General features: G+C 34.1%; 5 protein-coding genes across 9 annotated transcripts; 1 reads left to right on the plus strand and 4 right to left on the minus strand.

Moving 5' to 3' along the window:
• Positions 1–184: 184 nt before the first annotated feature.
• On the minus strand, positions 185–2,059 carry Gbeta76C (guanine nucleotide-binding protein subunit beta-2). Its single transcript, XM_003701106.3, has 6 exons — positions 1,919–2,059; positions 1,666–1,811; positions 1,259–1,558; positions 972–1,173; positions 659–875; positions 185–524 (listed from the first exon to the last, which is right to left on the minus strand). The coding sequence occupies exons 1-6, from the start codon at positions 1,985–1,987 to the stop codon at positions 418–420; spliced, it is 1,041 nt and encodes a 346-aa protein (XP_003701154.1). The 5' UTR covers positions 1,988–2,059; the 3' UTR covers positions 185–417.
• On the plus strand, positions 1,997–12,500 carry Plod (procollagen lysyl hydroxylase). 4 transcript variants are annotated; one of them, XM_012280518.2, is made up of 10 exons: positions 1,997–2,134; positions 2,753–3,022; positions 5,751–5,982; positions 6,061–6,401; positions 6,486–6,939; positions 7,014–7,241; positions 10,578–10,899; positions 10,982–11,086; positions 11,228–11,374; positions 11,935–12,500. In XM_012280518.2, the coding sequence occupies exons 2-10, from the start codon at positions 2,818–2,820 to the stop codon at positions 12,217–12,219; spliced, it is 2,319 nt and encodes a 772-aa protein (XP_012135908.2). In that variant the 5' UTR covers positions 1,997–2,134; positions 2,753–2,817; the 3' UTR covers positions 12,220–12,500. The 4 variants fall into 4 exon arrangements, with proteins under 4 accessions (XP_012135908.2, XP_076396958.1, XP_076396959.1 ...); XM_076540843.1 differs by lacking the exon at positions 11,228–11,374 and adding an exon at positions 11,421–11,567; XM_076540844.1 differs by lacking the exons at positions 1,997–2,134; positions 2,753–3,022 and adding an exon at positions 3,211–3,341.
• LOC100883724 (immunoglobulin domain-containing protein oig-4) lies at positions 7,266–10,198 on the minus strand. 2 transcript variants are annotated; one of them, XM_076540880.1, is made up of 5 exons: positions 9,694–10,198; positions 9,480–9,629; positions 7,902–8,084; positions 7,683–7,832; positions 7,266–7,611 (listed from the first exon to the last, which is right to left on the minus strand). In XM_076540880.1, the coding sequence occupies exons 1-5, from the start codon at positions 9,877–9,879 to the stop codon at positions 7,453–7,455; spliced, it is 828 nt and encodes a 275-aa protein (XP_076396995.1). In that variant the 5' UTR covers positions 9,880–10,198; the 3' UTR covers positions 7,266–7,452. The 2 variants fall into 2 exon arrangements, with proteins under 2 accessions (XP_076396995.1, XP_012135906.2); XM_012280516.2 differs by lacking the exons at positions 9,480–9,629; positions 9,694–10,198 and adding an exon at positions 8,337–9,193.
• Positions 12,501–12,858: 358 nt separating the features above from the next.
• Positions 12,859–15,586, minus strand: Vsp37A (Vacuolar protein sorting 37A). The gene is made up of 5 exons (XM_003701110.3): positions 15,179–15,586; positions 14,579–14,768; positions 14,400–14,508; positions 13,812–14,333; positions 12,859–13,731 (listed from the first exon to the last, which is right to left on the minus strand). The coding sequence occupies exons 1-5, from the start codon at positions 15,265–15,267 to the stop codon at positions 13,385–13,387; spliced, it is 1,257 nt and encodes a 418-aa protein (XP_003701158.1). The 5' UTR covers positions 15,268–15,586; the 3' UTR covers positions 12,859–13,384.
• A 327-nt stretch (positions 15,587–15,913) lies between these two features.
• Positions 15,914–17,649, minus strand: LOC105661907 (uncharacterized). Its single transcript, XM_012280523.2, has 3 exons — positions 17,427–17,649; positions 17,096–17,353; positions 15,914–16,983 (listed from the first exon to the last, which is right to left on the minus strand). Exon 3 carries the CDS (start codon positions 16,941–16,943, stop codon positions 16,116–16,118), a length of 828 nt encoding a protein of 275 aa, XP_012135913.2. The 5' UTR covers positions 16,944–16,983; positions 17,096–17,353; positions 17,427–17,649; the 3' UTR covers positions 15,914–16,115.
• Between the last annotated feature and the right edge of the window lie 2,839 nt (positions 17,650–20,488).

Consider the following 20,488-nt stretch of genomic DNA (forward strand, 5'->3'; position numbering starts at 1 on the left):
TCTAATGTTCTTTATTTTTCAGTTTAAAAAAAAGCAGGAAAATATCAGAAATCGAAGTTTAATAAATAAGGCAAAACTTTTCCTAGTCAGATGTAAAGAACTATCCCTGTATCTTGTAATTACAAATATTAAATCTCAGCATATGTAACAGGCATTTATACATATAAATTAATACTTTCTCATGTATCATATATAATCATTTAATTTAATATGTATAATGTATAACTTCCTTGTAGAATCTATATAGGACCTGCTTTTTTCACGTATCAAAAACTTCGATAAGATAGTGAAACATAAATGTTAAATGTTTCATCCTTTCAAATTCTATTGAAGACAATAATGTTTTTTTTCTTTTTATTCATCCTCTCATTTCTTTTTTGAGATTCATGGATGATGCCAATAACATTTTTCAAAGCTTTAAACCCAAATTCGAACGTTCTGGTCCCAAGAGCAGCTAGCAACAGCCATGCCATTTCCAGCAACGCTTAGTGATGTTACTCGATTCTCATGACCTGATAAAACACCTTCAAACAAAAGGTAAAGTCAGTTATAACATATAACGAATGATTAAATATATTTAGTTACCATAATAAACTCAAATATCAACGTTTCTTTTTTAGAAAGTAAGAGAAGTACAACTACATGGTAAGATGCTCACCGTTATATTGATTCTTCAAAGTATCCCATATATGAATAGAATTGTCATCACTTCCGCAAAATATGAATCTACCGCTAGAGGATAAACCACATGATGTGTAACCAGGATTCGAACTTGGTGGTTTAAATGTAGCCAATTGCTGATCCGATCTTAAGTCCCACAATCTTGCTGTCTTGTCCTCTGAGGCTGTTACAAAAGCGTGTCCTGAAGGATGATACTGAACAAAGAAATGTTATGTATCATTCCAATTACGTAAGTTTTATGAAAAGATGTAAAATCTGTATTTTGTCATAGAGGTGACTCGACTACTTACGCAAACCGAATTCACATCAGCCTCATGTCCAAAAAAAGTTTGCTTCGCAGTCTCCTCTCTTAGATCCCACAACTTACATGTCCTATCCACTGATCCTGTCACATATGTGTTTCCATCTGGAGATAGGCTAATACTAACCACGTCTCCAGCGTGGGCGCAAAAATCCGTCGTTTTCTTATTTGCTTCCAAATCCCATATACAGCTGTAAGAATGTTAAAGATATCTTTTAGAAAAACTATATAGCATGGGATAATTATCATTCATTATTATTTTCCAGGTATGAGTACATTTTCATATCACCAGATCCTGTAATAATCCTCTTGTCTTCCAAAAATCTACAGGATGAAAGGAAACCTTCATAGCCTAGTAATTCTCTAACAATTTTCGCTGAACCTGTGGCATCACGATTATTCACATCGTAGACAGTACACATATTATCCATACCACCGCAAGCAACGAAATTTCCGGATGGTGCAAATGCTACTGACATTACCCATGCTGAACGTAATGGAATCACCTGAACCTTGTTTCCAGTCCAGGAATCCCAGATAATTAATTTTCCATCTAACGAGCCTGTCACGCAATGTCTGAAAAGCAACGACCGTTTTTAATACACTTTTAAAGGAACGAAAAATGGAAAAAGGATTGTCACAGTTCTTTTTCATGATGTAAACCAAAGTATTAGAAGACTGACCTACTGTCACCGCTGTAATGCACCGAATTCACCTTATTGATATGTCCTTTCAATAATTTTTTTGTTGATAATTTAACTTTTGGAGCATCTGCTACACTACTACATGCTTCCTCCAAGGTCGTGTCTTGTTGTTTCTTTTGATCTTCCTGATATATCACGAAGTAAGATTTTAGATCATGTACAAGTAAAAGTATTTACATTTCTTAATTATTATTTTAATAATGAACGATGCGAATGACTTATCTAATGTTACCTTGCATTTGTTGATTAGATCCTCCAGTTCCTTCTTTAAAGCTACTGTTTCCGCATCATCCTTCCCCATCTTCTAATCGAGTGTTGGTTTGTTTGAAAATTGCTGAGGAACTGAAAACGAAACAGTGACGATGATGAACGCACGGATACTACGAACAAATTTTCATCAAAATGTAGAAGAAGCCTCAGCATCGTCTACCCTGCTGCCCTAGTAATTGTATTAAATCAAAGTTTAATCTCATTTGTTGAGCATTAGTTCGATTCTTCGAACTAACTTAATTACCTACATACACGATAACTCCTTTTATTATTTTGTACATGTAATTCTTTTTATTAATATTGCGTATATAAAAAAATGTTACTGGCATGATGTATAATGTTTTGGGAAAGTATTATCATTTTTTTAATTCGTTACTTTCTCGATTAAAAAAAAAAAGTTAGTAATATATCGATAATTGATTTGTATGAAATTTTCATTTGTTCATTTTTCATCTCAGGAAACAATTTCTAAATACAAAGGAGAAAAACGTACGCGGTTACGGTGCACATAGACTCTCGTTTCTCTCCTATAAAAAGTGTAATCCGTCGCGCTTTCGAATTCTATCACCTATAAATGATTCCATTGTCGATCTGAATTGATGTAGTTTTAATCGGTTCATCTGTTAGAAATGAATCTCGCATGAAATATCGCATTAATATAACACGCCAGTAACAATGTAAAAATAATAAGACAGACTATATATTTCATTCTTATTTTAAATATATAATATAAATTAAAAGAGTGTGATGCATAATTGTATGTTCATCCATTGATACTGATCCTCATTTTTTCCAGTAATTGCAAAAGGAAGTTTGTTGATTGATTTGAAAGATTTATTAATAATTGTGTACCATACAAAGATGGTAAATAGAAACATTATATTGTTTGGAGTTCTCTTATTGAATTCTTTAAGTTGTGACGTCGCAATTGAAAAAGTTTGTTTAAATTTAATGCAAGACCGCAACAAAAACTTATCCTGTGAAAGTGATTTATCAAATATATTTAAACAAATTATTTTTGAACGCTCAAAGGCAAGCATAACATCTTGCGATTACATTATAAAGGGTGAGTAAATGATAGAGTAGAGGAATACTTTCATGTTCATATTTATTTTATACTTTATTATTTCAAACGATACAGTAAAGTTATACAATTATTTGAAATTTTTGCGAATATTTACCAACTGTATTCAAATTATTTTTGATTCATTAGGTTGGTACACATCATTAAAAGATACTTTCATGGTATTATCGACTGTACAAATGCAATATTTGTGCAGTCGGTAACTGAACGATATGTACTACAACAAGTGTTTGTTGTTCCTATTTTTTGTTTATTTTGCAATATATTAGTTCTGTTTTTTGAGGATTACAATATTACAAAGGTGCAATTGAATTCTTATCTAACTTTTAGTCTAGAGTAAAATGAATTAGGAATACGCTCAATGTAATCGCGTACCGAGATTCGTGCCACTCCCAATATTAATAAATCAATGAAAACACGAATTTAAGAATTTATAGTATTTACAGAAACATTTATTTTTCTATTATATGGTTGAAAATATTCGTAAAAATCCTATCATGTTCTCCCAAAACGATAAGTTAAATACGTCCACCGAACATAGTCGTTGAAGATAGTAACTTTCATTGAAAAAGCGTGGGAGCAACGGCGGACTTGCTTTCCGTTCTTCGAAGCCAATCCTGGTTAGAACAGTGTGTTTGATGTGTTCGACCGTGCAGTCGTGTTTTTTGCTAGTTTAAAATGAATCCTAAAAGTCTTGGATGTTGTCTTCTTTGGAGCCTATTTCTAACATACCACGTGGTTAGTGAAACTCCACCTTCAACAGACACAAAGGGTAATAGCTTCATTGTCATTGTTTCAACCCTTTGATATAAAAGGGGTAGTTATACATTGAAAATTGTTGTCAATGTTTCTAAACATATAACTATATCGCTGTGCATACCAAAGAGGTAGTATTGCAATTATTATAATTGTCACATTATCAATATTATTTTTAATTGATCATTCATTTCTCGTTGTATCACTTGGTTAACTGTCTGAGAAAAAGCATTGCAGTGTATTGAGTGTTGCAATGCAAAAATGTTACTTTATACAACTAAATGTTTATTATTATTTTTATTTAAAAATTTTAACCACATTCTTTGAAACCAACTATTATTTCGAGAATCGTCGAGACGACTCGAATTTGTAAGTGTCGTTTACCTGGTCTTTTTTTCGTGATTGCCCAGCAGGGAAAGTTTTCAGTGCATTGACCTCAATAAATACAAGATGTATCAGTTATTTGAATACATTTTTTAAATTATTCATGACAAAAGTACATAATTCTCTAATTCGATAAAAAGGCGTCTGCCTGAAATGATCTTATCTCATTTATCAGAAACTAAAAAACAGTTGACCTCTTTCATTTAAATTGTACACGAGATCACGGTATTTTTATCCATGACATAACTTTGCTGAGAAGTAATCACTCTGCCGCTTCGTTTATTACGAGTGCATTACGGCAAAATATTAACGAATCATCTATTAAGTATTCATTTTATTTTTTTCGATTAATTGTTCATCTTAAAAGCTATATAGCGATGGTTGATTATAAAATTACTTACGTTACTCGATAAATTATTAGCGTAATTAAAGCAATAAAGTCATATAATTGGTGTGTATATATATTCGTATATTACTTCTTTAATGATCATTTATAAAAAGAAAAAATAGAATTTTACAGTTATTACGATACATTGGCTGCACAAAGGAATTGCAAAGTAGTGTCATTTTAATCTGTTCCTTGTCTTTGCTTCGGCGGATAACTAGAACGTATACTAAAGTTGTTATCTTTCAGTTTCCGGCTGCATAACACTGCATACGTGACTTCGGAGATGTCCGCGTCTCCTCTTATTTTAATTAGCTTTGATATTCCCTTACAGCTCATCTTTCCTTTCTACTGTTTCCTTCTCTTTTTTATAGATTAATTTGCAAAAATTATAACGAATTTAATATTCTTCGTCATTGAAGCTCAAATTTCTTCGGCAAAGATATCACAATCAAATGCGTGCGCGCAAACCTACGCACTGCCAGTAACGACGCAAATCTTGCATTTTTATATGACCATTTTAAACGAGGATTGAATGAACATAATGATAGGATGATTTCGCGTTGTCCTGAAAGAGAGTATCAAGTTTCATGATACTGTATTTCAACTTGACTTTATACAATTTGATATTTCCACGAGTTTATTAGTTGCGTTTAGACATGACATGATTTTTAACACAGCCGGCAACTTCGTTTGTATTACACTCGAGTCATGATGTCATGTCGAAAAAGTAACCATGAATACCGCTCGCTCGAGTATAACAGACCTCCATGTGTTTATGTTATTTCGTCAGAAATAGACAAACGCTCCTTAAATTCCAGTGGGTTCGAGCACATGTTAGCGTGCTTTAAGAACAGAATATTTAGGACGAAACATTAAACATCGCTCATTGCTATTAACATAAATTACAAATATATTAAAGCTGATTAATAACTGATGTACAATTTTATGTTAAAAATTCCTCGTTGTAGAAAGTGAAAACCATTATTTTCACGTTCACGCTCTACCGATTGCTTGAGGCTTCGGATTATGCGTTTGCGGTTGAAACTGTAATTGTCGTGTTCTAAATTCACATCAATTCAGACGAATCGTTTAAAGTCTCATAGATTAAAACAATTTAAAACGATGCGTCCAACAACTTCGTATCTATTGCAACATCAGAATATAATATAATTTCAATTTCAGATGTTCTCGTTTTTACTGTTGCCACGAACGAGACCGATGGTTACAAGAGGTATGTCAGGTCCGTTGACGTCTACGGATTTCGCGATAACTTAAGGGTCCTTGGTACGGGAAGCCCTTGGCTGGGCGGTAAAGTACGGACTAGTGCGGGTGGAGGATATAAAGTTAATCTACTGAAACAAGCTTTAGAAAAATATAAAAACGATGAAGAAAGAATTGTGATGTTTACGGACAGGTTTGTACTGCATAAATTTTACCGGTAGCATCTTTACTTCTTCATCGAAAGTTTAATACATATTCTCGTTTATTTCAGTTATGACGTGATATTTTTATCTGGCTTAACCGAAATCATCGAAAAATTTAAGAACACGAATGCCAGAATTTTATTTTCTGCCGAAGGATCATGTTGGCCGGACAAATCATTGGCCTCTAAGTATCCTCCTGCAACTGGAGGGAAGCGTTTTCTAAATTCTGGTGGCTTCATAGGCTACGCTTCGGATATTTACGCGATTTTAACATATGCTCCCATAAAAAATGAAAACGACGATCAATTACATTACACGATAGCGTATCTCGACGAAAAACTGAGAGAGCAGCACAAAATCAAGTTGGACCACAAATCTGAAATATTTCAAAATCTCTATGGCGCTGTAGGTAAGCGAACAAATAACAGTAAATATTGAACAATCTTTGTTTGTTTTATAAGAATAGTATGATATTGATGAATTTGTTTTATAGCCGACGTGGAGTTGAAATTTGAGGGAGGGAAAGCCTCTCTATTAAATACAGTTTACAATACAGAACCGCTGATCCTTCACGGGAATGGTTACAGCAAATTATCTTTGAATTCTTTGGGAAATTATTTGGCCAATGCTTGGAGTCCCGAAGAAGGATGCGTCATGTGTTGGGAAGGCACGACAGAATTAGATAAAACGCTGCCGGAAACATATCCAGTTATATTAATCGCTATATTTATCGAACGACCTACTCCCTTTTTGGAAGAATTTTTGTTGACGATATACGAACAAGCGTATCCAAAATCTAAATTAGATCTATTTATTCACAACACCGTGGAATACCATCAAGACGTAGTTAATGATTTTATAAAGAAATTTGGAAAAGAGTATAGAAGTAACAAACAAGTTCTTCCAAAAGATTCCATAAGCGAAGCTGATGCAAGAAACTTGGCCATGTATATATTTAAAGTATTATTTCATATAAATTTTTAATTAATGGTACATATTTCTAACGAAAACATTTTTTTAGGGACTACTGTTTGCTGAAGAAATGCTCTGGTTACTTCTCAGTGGATTCCATTGCTCACTTGGACAACGAATATACCTTAAAATTACTGGTAGAACAGCAACGTGGAATTGTCGCTCCCTTGCTAGTTAGACCTTATAAAATGTGGAGTAATTTCTGGGGTGCTATAATGGACGACGGATTCTACGCTCGAAGCTTCGATTATATGGAAATTGTAAAGAATGAACGCAGGTAAATTTCAAAGGAAAAAATTGATTTCTTAAACAGTAATTTCGATTTATTATCCAAGAGTTATGTATTCAAAAGTGATACATCTCAAAAATCGCTCTATATACTCCGGTTAGTCGCTCTAATCATTTGAAAGAAAGTTTTAATTCTGAAAGAAAACTCAACTATCAAGAGTAACCTATAGGAAGTTATTCAACATTGAAATAGCATAAACTTAATCAAACGCAATAGAGAAGTCAGTCTTGAAAGATCTACGATCGATACTATACATATTATCGGCTGTACATTCATAAACGCCAGCATCCATTTGAGTCGCAGGATCAATTTCTAGTTTTGATTTCACTTTGTCAGGTCCAACTTGCCATTCGTGTACCTTTACATCAGAAATTCATTTCGTTAACATTCATATAGTGCGTATTCATAATCAAAATCAAGTATACTAACGTGTAAGTAATGATGAGTGTAAATTTCTGCACCATCCTTAAACCATGTTATGTGTGGACGTGGGTTTCCACGTGCAACGCAAAGGAAAGCGATTTTGTGTCCTAAGACGTATTCCAAATCAAAGTGCGACGCCAATAGTATTTTAGCTCCCTGCACAAAACATTCTTAAAACTTTAAGTTGGAACTGATTCGATTAATTTCGTCTAGAGATACACGTACATTATGATTATTATAGTATTGATCACTTTCTGGATCACGATACTTTCCAGTAATAGGTAATCCTATTTGAACTCGTGATTTAGTTTTTCCCCTGCCTCGTGCTCTTCGTCCAAGAATCTCCTGGCTATTGAGCAGCAATACGATTAATAAAAGTATCTTCACCATAGAATGTGACATGACGATCTGAGAAAAACAAACAGAAACGTGTAATTCAAGTGAAAATTTCGAAAAAAGATTATATCACAAAAGGACATGTAGTGCTTCTTTCAAATGTCATTGCACTTCGTATTTTTCAAAATAAGTTAGAACCACAAGAGCATAATATAATCGAGAAAATGTTAAATTTATGATGTTTGGTTTAACACAGAAGAAAGCACAGATTTTTGTTTATTACACGATAACATTGATTCACGGGAATCTGTCGCAGATACTCACCGAGTACAAGCAACGTACGACGTTCACACGGAACTCCAATGTAACTGACAGTCACCTACTCATTACTCCCCTAGTGTCCTTTCCTATCTATTACAGACGTATAGACAGATACTGACGAGTTACGTGTATTGCATGTGCATGTACTAGTTATTCTTTTGACACCTATTGTAACTCGGGCATCATCATCATCAAATACTAAATTTACTGGGTTGATACTTATTCAGCGCAGTGCCGATATATAAACGAGGTTAAACAAGAAGGTATTAAAGCCAATGGAATTGAGAGTTGTTATAGTAATCTGCTAATTTGAATTTTCATTTTCGATATCTTGTGGAACTTAATGATTCGTTTTCATCGATTAACTTCCACGATCTGAGTTTCTGAAAATCTTCGTTTAACTTAAACTCGCATTGGAAAGTGTTCGTCTTTCACTGAAACTTGATAAATATTATGACCAGTCGTTGGATAAATTCTCGTAAAATTATTTTCAATATATATTATATTCTGCATCGCAGATGTACCACCCTTATGAGAGTCAATTGCGGTTTAATGAACAAGAGCTGGGGGAACTCTGAATTTCAAAGTGTGTCGTGATGCGTTGGAATCCTTAACATTTCTGTGTATTAAAGAAAGCAGCGGGAAGCATTTTATAGTAATCACAGTTGCATTTAAATAGTTATTTAATGGAACCAAGCAAATACCTTTTATCAGTCTTTTTAATGTATAATTCTTAAAGAACCATAAACTTATTAGTATTTTCTTTTATTATCTTGTTGTAAATAAACAATTTTTATTATTGCTAAACGAATAAAATTGGAATATTCGAATTGGACTTGAATGATTCCAAGAAGATTACAAAAGCTACTTAATTTTGAAATAATAAAATGAAGCAAGTACCAATTTCAATAGGAGATCATGACATAATCTGTCCTGAAACCACGACGATCGACCGCGTATTGATTGTCTGCTTGACACTCGTAATACCCCGCATCTTTCTGTGTAGCAGGATCAATTTCCATCTTTGATTTTAGAGTGTCATTTCCGACAGGCCATTCGTGAACCTACAATTATAATACATACGTGTGACATATGACAACATTTTATAAAATAAATGAATCGGTTTTCGTTTAGCGATAAGAGTACCTGGAAGAACTTATGATGGTACAATTCGATTCCGTCTTTTAACCAGGTGATCTCAGGTCTTGGGAATCCAGTAGCCATGCAGAAGAAGGTGATCTTCCTACCGAGCATGTAATCTAATTCAAAGTGAGAAGATTTCACTATTCTTGCACCCTAAAATTATCGAAGGTTTCACAAACTATTGTTGACGTTAATTAAGAAATGATCAGAGACTCACATCTTTGTTTTCGTAGTAATTGGCACTAGCAGGATTCCTATGAGGAATTAGAATAGGCATTCGTGATTTGTATACTCTTCCTCCACTGCGCCGACCACCTCCTCTACCTCCTCCACCTTTTGCCGCGTCTGTGCTCATCAGCAAAGTGGTAAACAAAAACAGACACAATAGTTGACATCTCGTCATTTGTTCGACGACTACGCTTTCGTTCGTTTAAGAAAACAAGACGAACTTTCTATGACTACTGTTCGTACACTTTACACGGAATACGTACACTTGGTTGCCTTAGTTTCCAAGTAGATTCAAATCGATTATACTAGATATTCATAAAAATTGTTGACATATAATTATTCTAGTATGAAATTGTAACATTCGAAACTTCACTGAAAAATAGATATTGGTGGTAAGAATAACACGATCCCTAAGTGCTTACTAGCTACTCGGAGACGCTTCTTCTAACAAGTGGTCAAGCAAAATCGGTGGCTTTGGGCTCCGCCTGTCCCTACTGCCTAAAATATGAATGGACTACACTTGATTGTCATGCCGTCACTGGTGACAGAGTTATGAATCTCAATTGGATAATTATGCATAACCCATTGCCAGTGTGTTCATCGGCCAATCACGACATCAGAATGATTGCCTTACAAAATACTTAAACGACGGCCTCTGAAAACAACTTTGTCTCGCGGCAAACAACTGTGCCTGCCCCTACGATCAGTCTGCGTCTGCTTCTTTGTTGGCCTTCAGCTCCTGAGAATGTCAGACCGATCAGATACCCACGTGCTTGTCCGTCCAATTTAGTATTTTTATTTCATTCACAAAATTGCAGTGATACTTGGGTGACCTTAATAACTAACCGATATTATTGCATTATATCGTTTCAGAGGATTATGGAACGTACCATTTATCAGCACTTGCTACCTAATTAATGCAACGTTAATAAGCAACAAAGAGACCCGTCCGTCCTACGTTGAGGGTGATTTGGACACGGACATGGCTTTTGCTTATGCTAATAGAGAACGATCTATCTTCATGTACGTTAGTAATAGAGTTGATTTTGGACATCTCGTTAATCCAGATAGTTACGATATTGCACTCACGCATCCCGATTTGTATCAAATTTTGGATAACAAATTAGACTGGGAAAAAAAATACATACACGTAAATTACTCTGAAAACTTCAACCCTGAACGAACTCCCATACAGGCAAGTTTTTATGCTATTATCTCTAATGAACGTATACATATATGTTTGCCATGTAATTTCAATTAAATTTTGTTCATTCTAGCCTTGCCCAGACGTTTACTGGTTTCCTATAGTAAACGAGAAATTTACCAAATCATTGATCGATATTATGGAAGCATTTGGAAAGTGGTCGGATGGATCCAATAATGTATGATAATTTATAATCTTAACAAGTAACATACGTTTATCATAGTAGTATAATATTTTTAAAGTATTGTTATATACAAAGCAATTAAACACACGATAATGTTTTTCATAAGAAATAATGAGTCGCTGATTTCTTCGACAGGATCCAAGATTAACGGGTGGTTACGAAAATGTACCAACTCGTGATATTCATATGAATCAAGTAAACTTTGAGCCACAGTGGCTGTATTTCTTAAAGGAGTACGTTAGGCCCCTTCAAGAGCACGTTTTCATCGGATATTACCATGACGTAAGATATTTGTTCTTTTTTTAATGTATACATCCATCGTTTTTAGGATCCACGTATCGATGGCGGATACGAAGCCGTGCCGACGCGAGATATTCACATGAAACAAGTTGGCCTTCATGAAACTTGGTTAAATTTTCTTTACGAATATGTCAGCCCTTTGCAAGAGCATGTTTTTATAGGCTACTATACAAGCGTAAGAGTTATAAAAACAAAAACCAATTTTGGAAGGGTATGGGATTAGTTATCGACTGCACAAAAATTTTATACACCTCGTTAGATGAAATCGATGCACCGTATGACTGATTTAAAATTATACATATGATCCTCTCTGAATCGCACCGCTTTTAGTTGGTAACAGGCTTCGTATTCTCATTATTCTCATTTTTATCATATCTCATCAAAAGCAAGAATTTTTATTTGGTATTTTAAAAAATATAACTAAGGCTGTACATACATGGCTAAATATATTCGTATAATATACATATATTATTAAAGAGAATTGAGAGACTACCAAATCAAGCATCGGTTAAATAATTGATTATTTTTATACGAATTTTCAGCCACCACGTTCGCTCATGAACTTCGTCGTAAGATATCGCCCAGATGAACAACCATCATTGAAGCCACATCATGATAGTTCAACTTATACGGTTAACATCGCGCTGAATAAGCGGGGAGTGGATTACGAAGGAGGAGGTTGCCGATTTATCCGATATAATTGTTCTGTCACGGACACAAAACCTGGTTGGATGTTGATGCATCCTGGAAGATTAACTCATTTTCACGAAGGACTTCGAGTAACTAATGGTACTCGATACATTATGATTTCATTCGTCGATCCTTAATTCGTTAAACAAATGACAAGACCTCTTCAATAATGGAAATAAATATATATCATCGTATTAGAAGAGAAGGTGTATAGAAAACATTTGAATGTTTTCATACACGTTTATCTATTAACCAATAAGTTACTTGTTAGTCGCATACTTAAACTGCCGAAATGAACAAACTATGCATTTAAGAAAAAGAATGTCCTCTTGTTGATGTTATTTTTTTAACGTGTGAAGAATATTAATGTGGAACAATTAGAAATCGTAAGTGTTTGAAAATAAAGCGTTAAGTTGCATTTGTATTTGTTATCTTTGACAATACTATGGAATAATTATTAGTACATCAGCTTCAGTTTATTGCTTCCTTTTTTTTTATTAAAAATGTTTTTAAATTATTTACAACTTAAGATAAATACTACATAACTATTTTCGCATTTTAGTAATTTGTATCATTCAACGCGTAATCTTGTTCTTTCTCGAAATTCAATCTGTTTTTAAATTTTAAACTAACGAATTTTCTAATGCAATCATATACGCCAGAAATTTTTAGAAATAAAGCTTTTTCGCGTCACTCTAACTCCGCGTCTCTATACAGTTTTCAATATGTTACAATATTAGGAACATCCGTAGGATAAGTAATTAGATTAACATCACTGAATAGCAAACTTTGAAAAATTGATTTAATCATATTTCCGCACATTTATTTACATAGTAAAAAAAGTGCCTCGTTAGAATGATACTGACGAAATTGTAATATGTCACAGCACAACAACAGCATACTTAAATTCATTTAAAAGACACTTTCTGTATGAAAAGATAAGTACATTTAAAATTAATTCCAGTATTACATAGTTTTTACAGTTTAACTGACGCTTTTTGTTTACTTCACATACACACATTCAATAATTTCATATCGCAAAAGATTCAATTAACTCACGTGTACACTTCACGCTTTAAATTACTTTTCGTTCTTCGTGCCACACGAACGAACTAAATTTCGACGTAGCACAAATATAACAAGCGACGAATTAACGTAGTAGTACGTTATAAAAATGTTCTCTGCCAGCGAGTATTTTTTTTTGCCATATAGATATTTAGTAAACACGAATGCTATTCAATTTAACTAGGCATTATTTACATTTTGTTCGATTCATAGAAAAGATTAAGATTATATATCGTTTTAATAACCAGCCCGTTTTAATTCGTTCAACTGATGCGCCAACTTTTCTTCTTTAGTTCTTCTGGCTTGACCTAACTTCCTGCATTCGATATAAGTGCTAAGAAAGCGTTCAACGTCGATCTTTCTGTTCAAGAAGTCTTCAGCGATCTTTTCACTCTCTTCGTGACTTTCATCCGCTGCTTTCCTCAAACATTCTTTTATATGATCTGGAGTAAACACTTCAGATAATTTATTATATCGTTGTATTAACTGATCGTATCTGGCCTTTAATACAGTGACAGTTTGCACCTTATTTGCTACATCAGATTGTAATTCTCTAAGCTCAGGTTCTTTGGCTATGTTGGCCTCTAAACAAAGAAAATAAAGAATAATGATAAAAAAATTCATATATGATAGATTAACGATAACGCAGTAAAAAAAGGATTACCGGCAGTTTTTTGGACCCAATCTATTGCTTCATCGATAGCTACGTTAATGTCTTTTAAATCGGAATGATTATCTAGGAATTCATCTAATTTGTCGTCATCCTCGTTGAGCCGTTTCAATTCCTCATTAGTTAAAGAGTTTAATTCTGGAAATGCTACGCTTTGTTGAGGTTTTGTTTGCGCTTGACTCGGTAATGATTGCTGATGGTAATTTGCATTTGCATAGTGGGAATTTAAATACGTTCCATGCTGATTCGAGTTGTATCTTGTTGGATCTGTATTATGAATTGAGCTGCTCCTTGAAGTCGCACTATACGTTGACGGTTGCGACGAAGAACCAAATTTTGTATGGCTATCCGTTACATACGCGGGACCCGAATTTGTATGATTGTAGTTATAAATACAAGTATTTGCACTAATGGACGAAAATTGTGGAAATTGCGTAGTATAATAAGAATTATATGATGTCTGGACATCTGTGTACTGTTGTAAAGAGTAAGACGGTGAATTTCTTCCTTGCAAATCTGTAATTTATGTTGCATGGAGCAAAAGTGTTTATTTCATTTAACATGCTTGAACAGTATAAATACCTCTATGCGATTTCACAGGAGAAACATCTTCTAGTAGTTGTGGAGGATTTTTACTGAATTCCCTAATTATAGCTTGAACGACACGACCAAGATCACTGTGCACTGTAAACTGATGTACAAAAATAAATAATCTAGGTAATACTTGCCAGAAAAAATATTCTTTGTGTAATAGACTTTACATTAAGAAGTCCTGGTGCACTTGTGATTTCACTATGTTCGTTACACCAAGGATGATTTATGGGTGGAGAAACTCTTAGTACTGGCTTTTCCATCGGAAACTCAGGTGACAAAGAAACCATAATAGCCATTCTCCTTTCCCCAGCATTAAACTGCACTTGATACTCAACATCTTCTCTTAATTCTACTACACTAAAATATTATGAATCACAAATGATAATTAAATAACATTAGCATGTAATTACACATGTAAGGTCATGAGCAATTTTTATGAAAAACATAAAAAAGGCTTGAAGAATCTGTATTGAAGTTAAATAAGAAATTATGCGATTTGTCTTAAAATAAATAAACCTACCAAACAAAGTGATGATATCATTAATTGTTGCGTTACGAACGCGCAATTACTGCAAATAGAAAACTAACTACTAATTACTGTTATATCATCTACTGAAATTTGAACTTTTATTTTTTTAAAAGAATTAGTAATTAAAGTATTTTATGTCTATGAAAAACGTATACGGAATAAATTGTTTATTAAACAGGCAGATAGGTTACCACGAGTAAGGTTAAATGAAATAGGTTACAACAAAAAGTTTTCTTACTTGTCATTAAAAATTTTCAAGGTATCGATTTGCCGTTTTCTCTTGACTGCGACATTTTCATTTTCGCCACGGAATATTCGCGATATCATTTAAAAAGATTAAATTTAAACAAAACATTCGCTTTATCCTTCAACCTTTCTGTCAAAGCAACCATCCAGCAGCAGAACAGCTGTTTAGATCTTCGTCATGCTTCATAGGAGAAAGCGAAATGTATCGTAACGTTAGTAGTATTCATTACACGTATATGTAACACCATTTAAAAAATATTTATTATTGTGAAGCATAAAAAACCATCTTAAATATTGTAATTTTTGCACAATACTCTGATTTGAATAATTTACAAACTAAATTTTAGACAATCAATATGTTTTCGATTATTACACAAGCGACGTTTTGACACTACAAAACCTAATATTCTTATCTGCAAGTTCAGAAAGAACTATTATTATTTTTAAATTTTCTTTAGTTTATTGTTTTTATGAAACTTTTATTTTGAAAATGTAATTAGACTTCGCTTTATGATCATAATAAAAATTGGGGATAATAAATATATGTAAAAATCATAATTTTTTATAATTTATAATCAGTTTTTACAAATATCCAATATTGTCCGCGATTAATTACTTAACTTATTGGTGCTTTTAAAGCGATAAAATATTTCTGCTTCAAATAATTTGTTAGGTTAGTCTATTAATCTTGTTTATTAAACTTAACAATTTAATAAGTAACATTCAATTCAGCATTAAAATATGAAAACTTTATTAAATACCAATAATATGTTCTTGTTTATTACTACAATGTGACTTTGTTGAATCATGTAAAACGCAAAAACTGAAATTGAATAAACTGCATAATTTATCTGATGATCCATCCATGTAATTGCACATTCTCTTGTCTGCATGGGTACATATGAAATGACATATTTACATTTTAATATTTAGTCAATATTAATAAAAGAACAATTTACTATACTAGTTCGTAAAAGGAGGGGTGCATTTCTTGCTGCTGCACCAGGATGACTCATATGCTTTTTATGCATAGTACTACCTGATGTCTTTCGTCTCTTTGTACAAGAACCAAACACATGTTTAAACGATTCGTTCTTTGTGATATTCCTTTGCTTGAATAACATATCTTTGTGTCTGGGATAGGATTTGATACCGTTATCTGATGGATTAAATTCATTCTTCTCTTTTATTGTGATCATATTGGTTGCTCCTGGACTGATGCATACACTATTATCACAAATTTGTTTTTGCAAAGATTTGGGTGTCTGAATAAGATTTTGTAGCATTTTTAAACTTCGAATCCTAATCTCAGACATGCCATTTATTTTTGGGGCAGAGTGCTTTTTTATAAACTGAGGGGAAGTTATTTTGGTTGTTGATACAGGGACTGTTTCTAACTTAGGTGACATTATTGACTTGGAAACCTCTTGCTCATTATCAAACTGCTCTTCCATTTTTACAGTGACAAGCTCATACTTTCCTAATATGCAGTCACTTTCGCTTTTGTTCAGCTGTTCTCTCTTGATCTCCTCTTTACCCCTGTTTTCATCTTCATTTATATTTTTGTTATTGCTCTGGTGTTCTTTCCTATTCATGTTTTTTGTACAAGGGTTAAAATTATCTTCCAATTTCTCTTCATTGTCAATTTCTTCTTTCACCCTCTTCTCCAATGATACTATAAAGTGCTTTGCTTTGTTGGATATATTCTGGTATTGAATCTTTGTTTGAGACATTGCAGAAACTGATTTTACCACCATCAAGGTGGTATCATTTTCATTTAAATCAAGATTTAAATTGCTGAAAAAATGAAGTCTTTATTCACTGATAAATGCTTTGTAATTTTTAACATAAAGCCTGCTGTTAAAGCTTGGATAATCACTGTTAAAATAACATATACCAAGGTATTTACCAATGAATTTTTTTACAGTACTCTCCCCCACGTTAGACTCATCATTCTCTGGCTTAGTAATGTAAACTATTGCTCAAAGCAACTTCAAAATTGTAAAATATCATCGCTCGAAAATACTCTCAACTAATTTCCATGGTAAACCTGATTAAAGAACTCTGTCCTGTTTGAAATCAAAGCAAAATGCAATGTCTGTCACTCATGTATCCAGGGAAGGTCTTATACTGCAAGAATCCATGTATAGATAGCGCATACTGAACACTGTAACTAGAGTTTGTAACTATATATTGCAATAAAAATAATAAAACCTAATTCCTAATTAATCAATTCTTACCCTTGTTTTCTAGAGATAGATAAATAAAGATCTATGAATGCAGAATACAATATATTACTCAATGTTTACTTTGTTTATACATAAATTGTGTCACGACACTGGAATAAATTATTCTTTATTTTCCATTTGTCCCTTTTTCCGTTTTTGCATCCACGTCGCATACGCCCATATTTATTTCTCACTTGAAATGAACCAAAGACGAGATATACAGTCCACATGCCATCTACTGCTGAACGGATAAATTAACAGAATAATAATGTTTTAAAAAAACCGCCACAAATGCCGTTAACAGCGCCATCTAACGACAACCAGCCGAACTATTACGAACACGGGTAAAGTACCGACCGGATTCTGTCGGTAATTAATTGATTACACTTCAACGGTAATATACCATCAGCGAAGTTTCCACTGTAGTTCCGCTACTCACCGCTAGATGGCGCTGCGGCGCCCCTACCTAAGGGGGCGTTCAGATTAGGCAAGTACCAGACAAAATAGTCTAATATGAACAACATTTAATTAAAGTTCCTCGCCTCGTCGGTAGATGGCGCTGCGGTGAACCTTCTTAAGGGAGCGTTCAGATCAGGCAAGTAGCAGTCCAAATGGCCTAATGTGAACGTCATTTAATTAATGTTCCGCGTCTCGCCGCTAGATGGCGCTGGGTCGAACCTACTTAAGGAGGCGTTCAGATCAGGCAAGTACCAGTCAAAGTAGCCTAATGTGAACGACATTTAATACAGCCGAACGATTTCCTCAAGATGTTAATAATGTATTTATCTATAAATAAGATGTATTATGTCATTTGCTGTACAAGAATGTTTGAAAATAAATATGAATAAAAACATGTATTTGCGTATTTATTTATTTATAAATCCCGTCATTCCGATCCCCAGAAATTGTCCTAAACTTTTAAAAATAAAAAATAAAAAACAAAATATTGAGAATTTGTACCAGGAGAACATGCATTATGAGGAGGTATTCTTTGTGCTTCATAGAATTTTCGTAGCGTCATTTCAAGAATTCCCTGGCGCGATTTTTGAAATTCAAGCCACTAATTTTGAAAATTTGTATCAGGAGAACATAAGTTATGAGGAGGTATTCTTCGTGCCACTTCTTGGAATTTTCATGACGTCAAATTCCAAGAATTCCGGGGCGGAAATTTTGAAATTCTATCGACCAATTTTGAGAATTTGTATCAGGAGAACATAAGTTGTGAAGAGGTATCCTTCGTGCCACTTCTTGGAATTTTGATGACGTCAAATTCCAAGAATTCCCGGGCGGAATTTTTAAGATTCTACCGACCAATTTTGGAAATTTGTATCAGGAGAACATGAATTGCGAGGAGGTGGCACAAAGATTCTCCTGATCCAGGGTTCGAATTTTGAAATTTGGTATCAGGAGCACATAACTGTCGAAGAGGTGGCACGCAGAATTTTGGCATCCAAATTCTCGATTTTTTGAAATTTGGTATCAGGAGAACATGAGTCGCGAGGAGGTGGCACAATAATTTTTCGAAACCGAATTCTCGATTTTGAACTTTGGTATCAGGAGCACATGAGTAGCGTGGAGGTATCCGTGCCACTTCTTAGAATTTTGATGACGTCAAATTCAAAGAATTCCCGGGCGGGATTTTTAAAATTCCTCTGACCAATTTTGAAAATTTGTATCAGGAGAACATAAGTTGTGAGGAGGTATCCGTGCCATTTCTTGGAATTTTAATGACGTCAAATTCCAAGAATTCCCGGGTGGGATTTTTAAAATTCCTCCGGCCAATTTTGGAAATTTGTATCAGGAGAACATAAGATGCGAGGAGGTATCCGTGCCACTTCTTAGAATTTTGATGACGTCAAATTCCAAGAATTCCCGGGCGGGATTTTTGAAATTCCAACCACCGATTTTGAAAATTTATATCAGGAGAACATAAGTTCTGAGGAGGTATCCGTGCCACTTCTTGGAATTTTGATGACGTCAAATTCCAAGAATTCCCGGGCGGGATTTTTGAAATTCCAACCACCGATTTTGAAAATTTATATCAGGAGAACATAAGTTCTGAGGAGGTATCCGTGCCACTTCTTGGAATTTTGATGACGTCAAATTCCAAGAATTCCCGGGCGGGATTTTTGAAATTCCAACCACCGATTTTGAAAATTTATATCAGGAGAACATAAGTTCTGAGGAGGTATCCGTGCCACTTCTTGGAATTTTGATGACGTCAAATTCCAAGAATTCCCGGGCGGGATTTTTGAAATTCCAACCACCGATTTTGGAAATTTATACCAGGAGAACATAAGTTGTGAGGAGGTATCCGTGCCACTTCTTGGAATTTTGATGACGTCAAATTCCAAGAATTCCCGGGCGGGATTTTTAAAATTCCACCGATCAATTTTGAGAATTTGTATCAGGAGAACATAAGTTGTGAGGAGGTATCTATCATGCTACTTCTTAGAATTTTGGTGACGTTGAATTCCGGGAATTCTCATGTTCTCGTGATACAAATCCTCTCTTTCGAATATGTAAATTTTTATTTTTGTTGGGTTTGTTAGGTAACAAATAAATACACAATGATTGTTGATAAATTTTTCTTTATTTTCACCATTTTTCATACAGTGCATAACTTAATTAAACTAACGTCGGCGCTCGATCGATTTGGTGATAATAAAAAACGGGGTACTGCCCTTAAGATGACACCATTTCAACTTTATTGCGGTCGGGGGACATTTTTCCGCTGTGCACCGCTAGATGGCTGAGCATTTTGCATCCTGTAAAAATCAATATTTTTTATTTTTCTTTTCTGACTCGGTTGGCTCATTGCGATTATAATCTTGCTCTTCTACCGATATCGCAGAATATTTTACTGATCTCAGAACGACGTAAAGGTCGATAATTTTGAAGAAAAATGCAATCTTTTGTTTCGATAGTTTGGTGCATGGCCGCTAAATGGCGTCAGTTGTAGTTTTATGGCGGTGAAATTTAAATTTTACCGACATCTGAATGTTATCAGGGAGCGAATATTAAAATAAAGTAATTAAATAGGAACGAATGGTGTACCATTCATTATACAATAG

Source organism: Megachile rotundata, chromosome 16 (assembly GCF_050947335.1).
Source record: "Megachile rotundata isolate GNS110a chromosome 16, iyMegRotu1, whole genome shotgun sequence".
Classification (NCBI taxonomy): domain Eukaryota; kingdom Metazoa; phylum Arthropoda; class Insecta; order Hymenoptera; family Megachilidae; genus Megachile; species Megachile rotundata.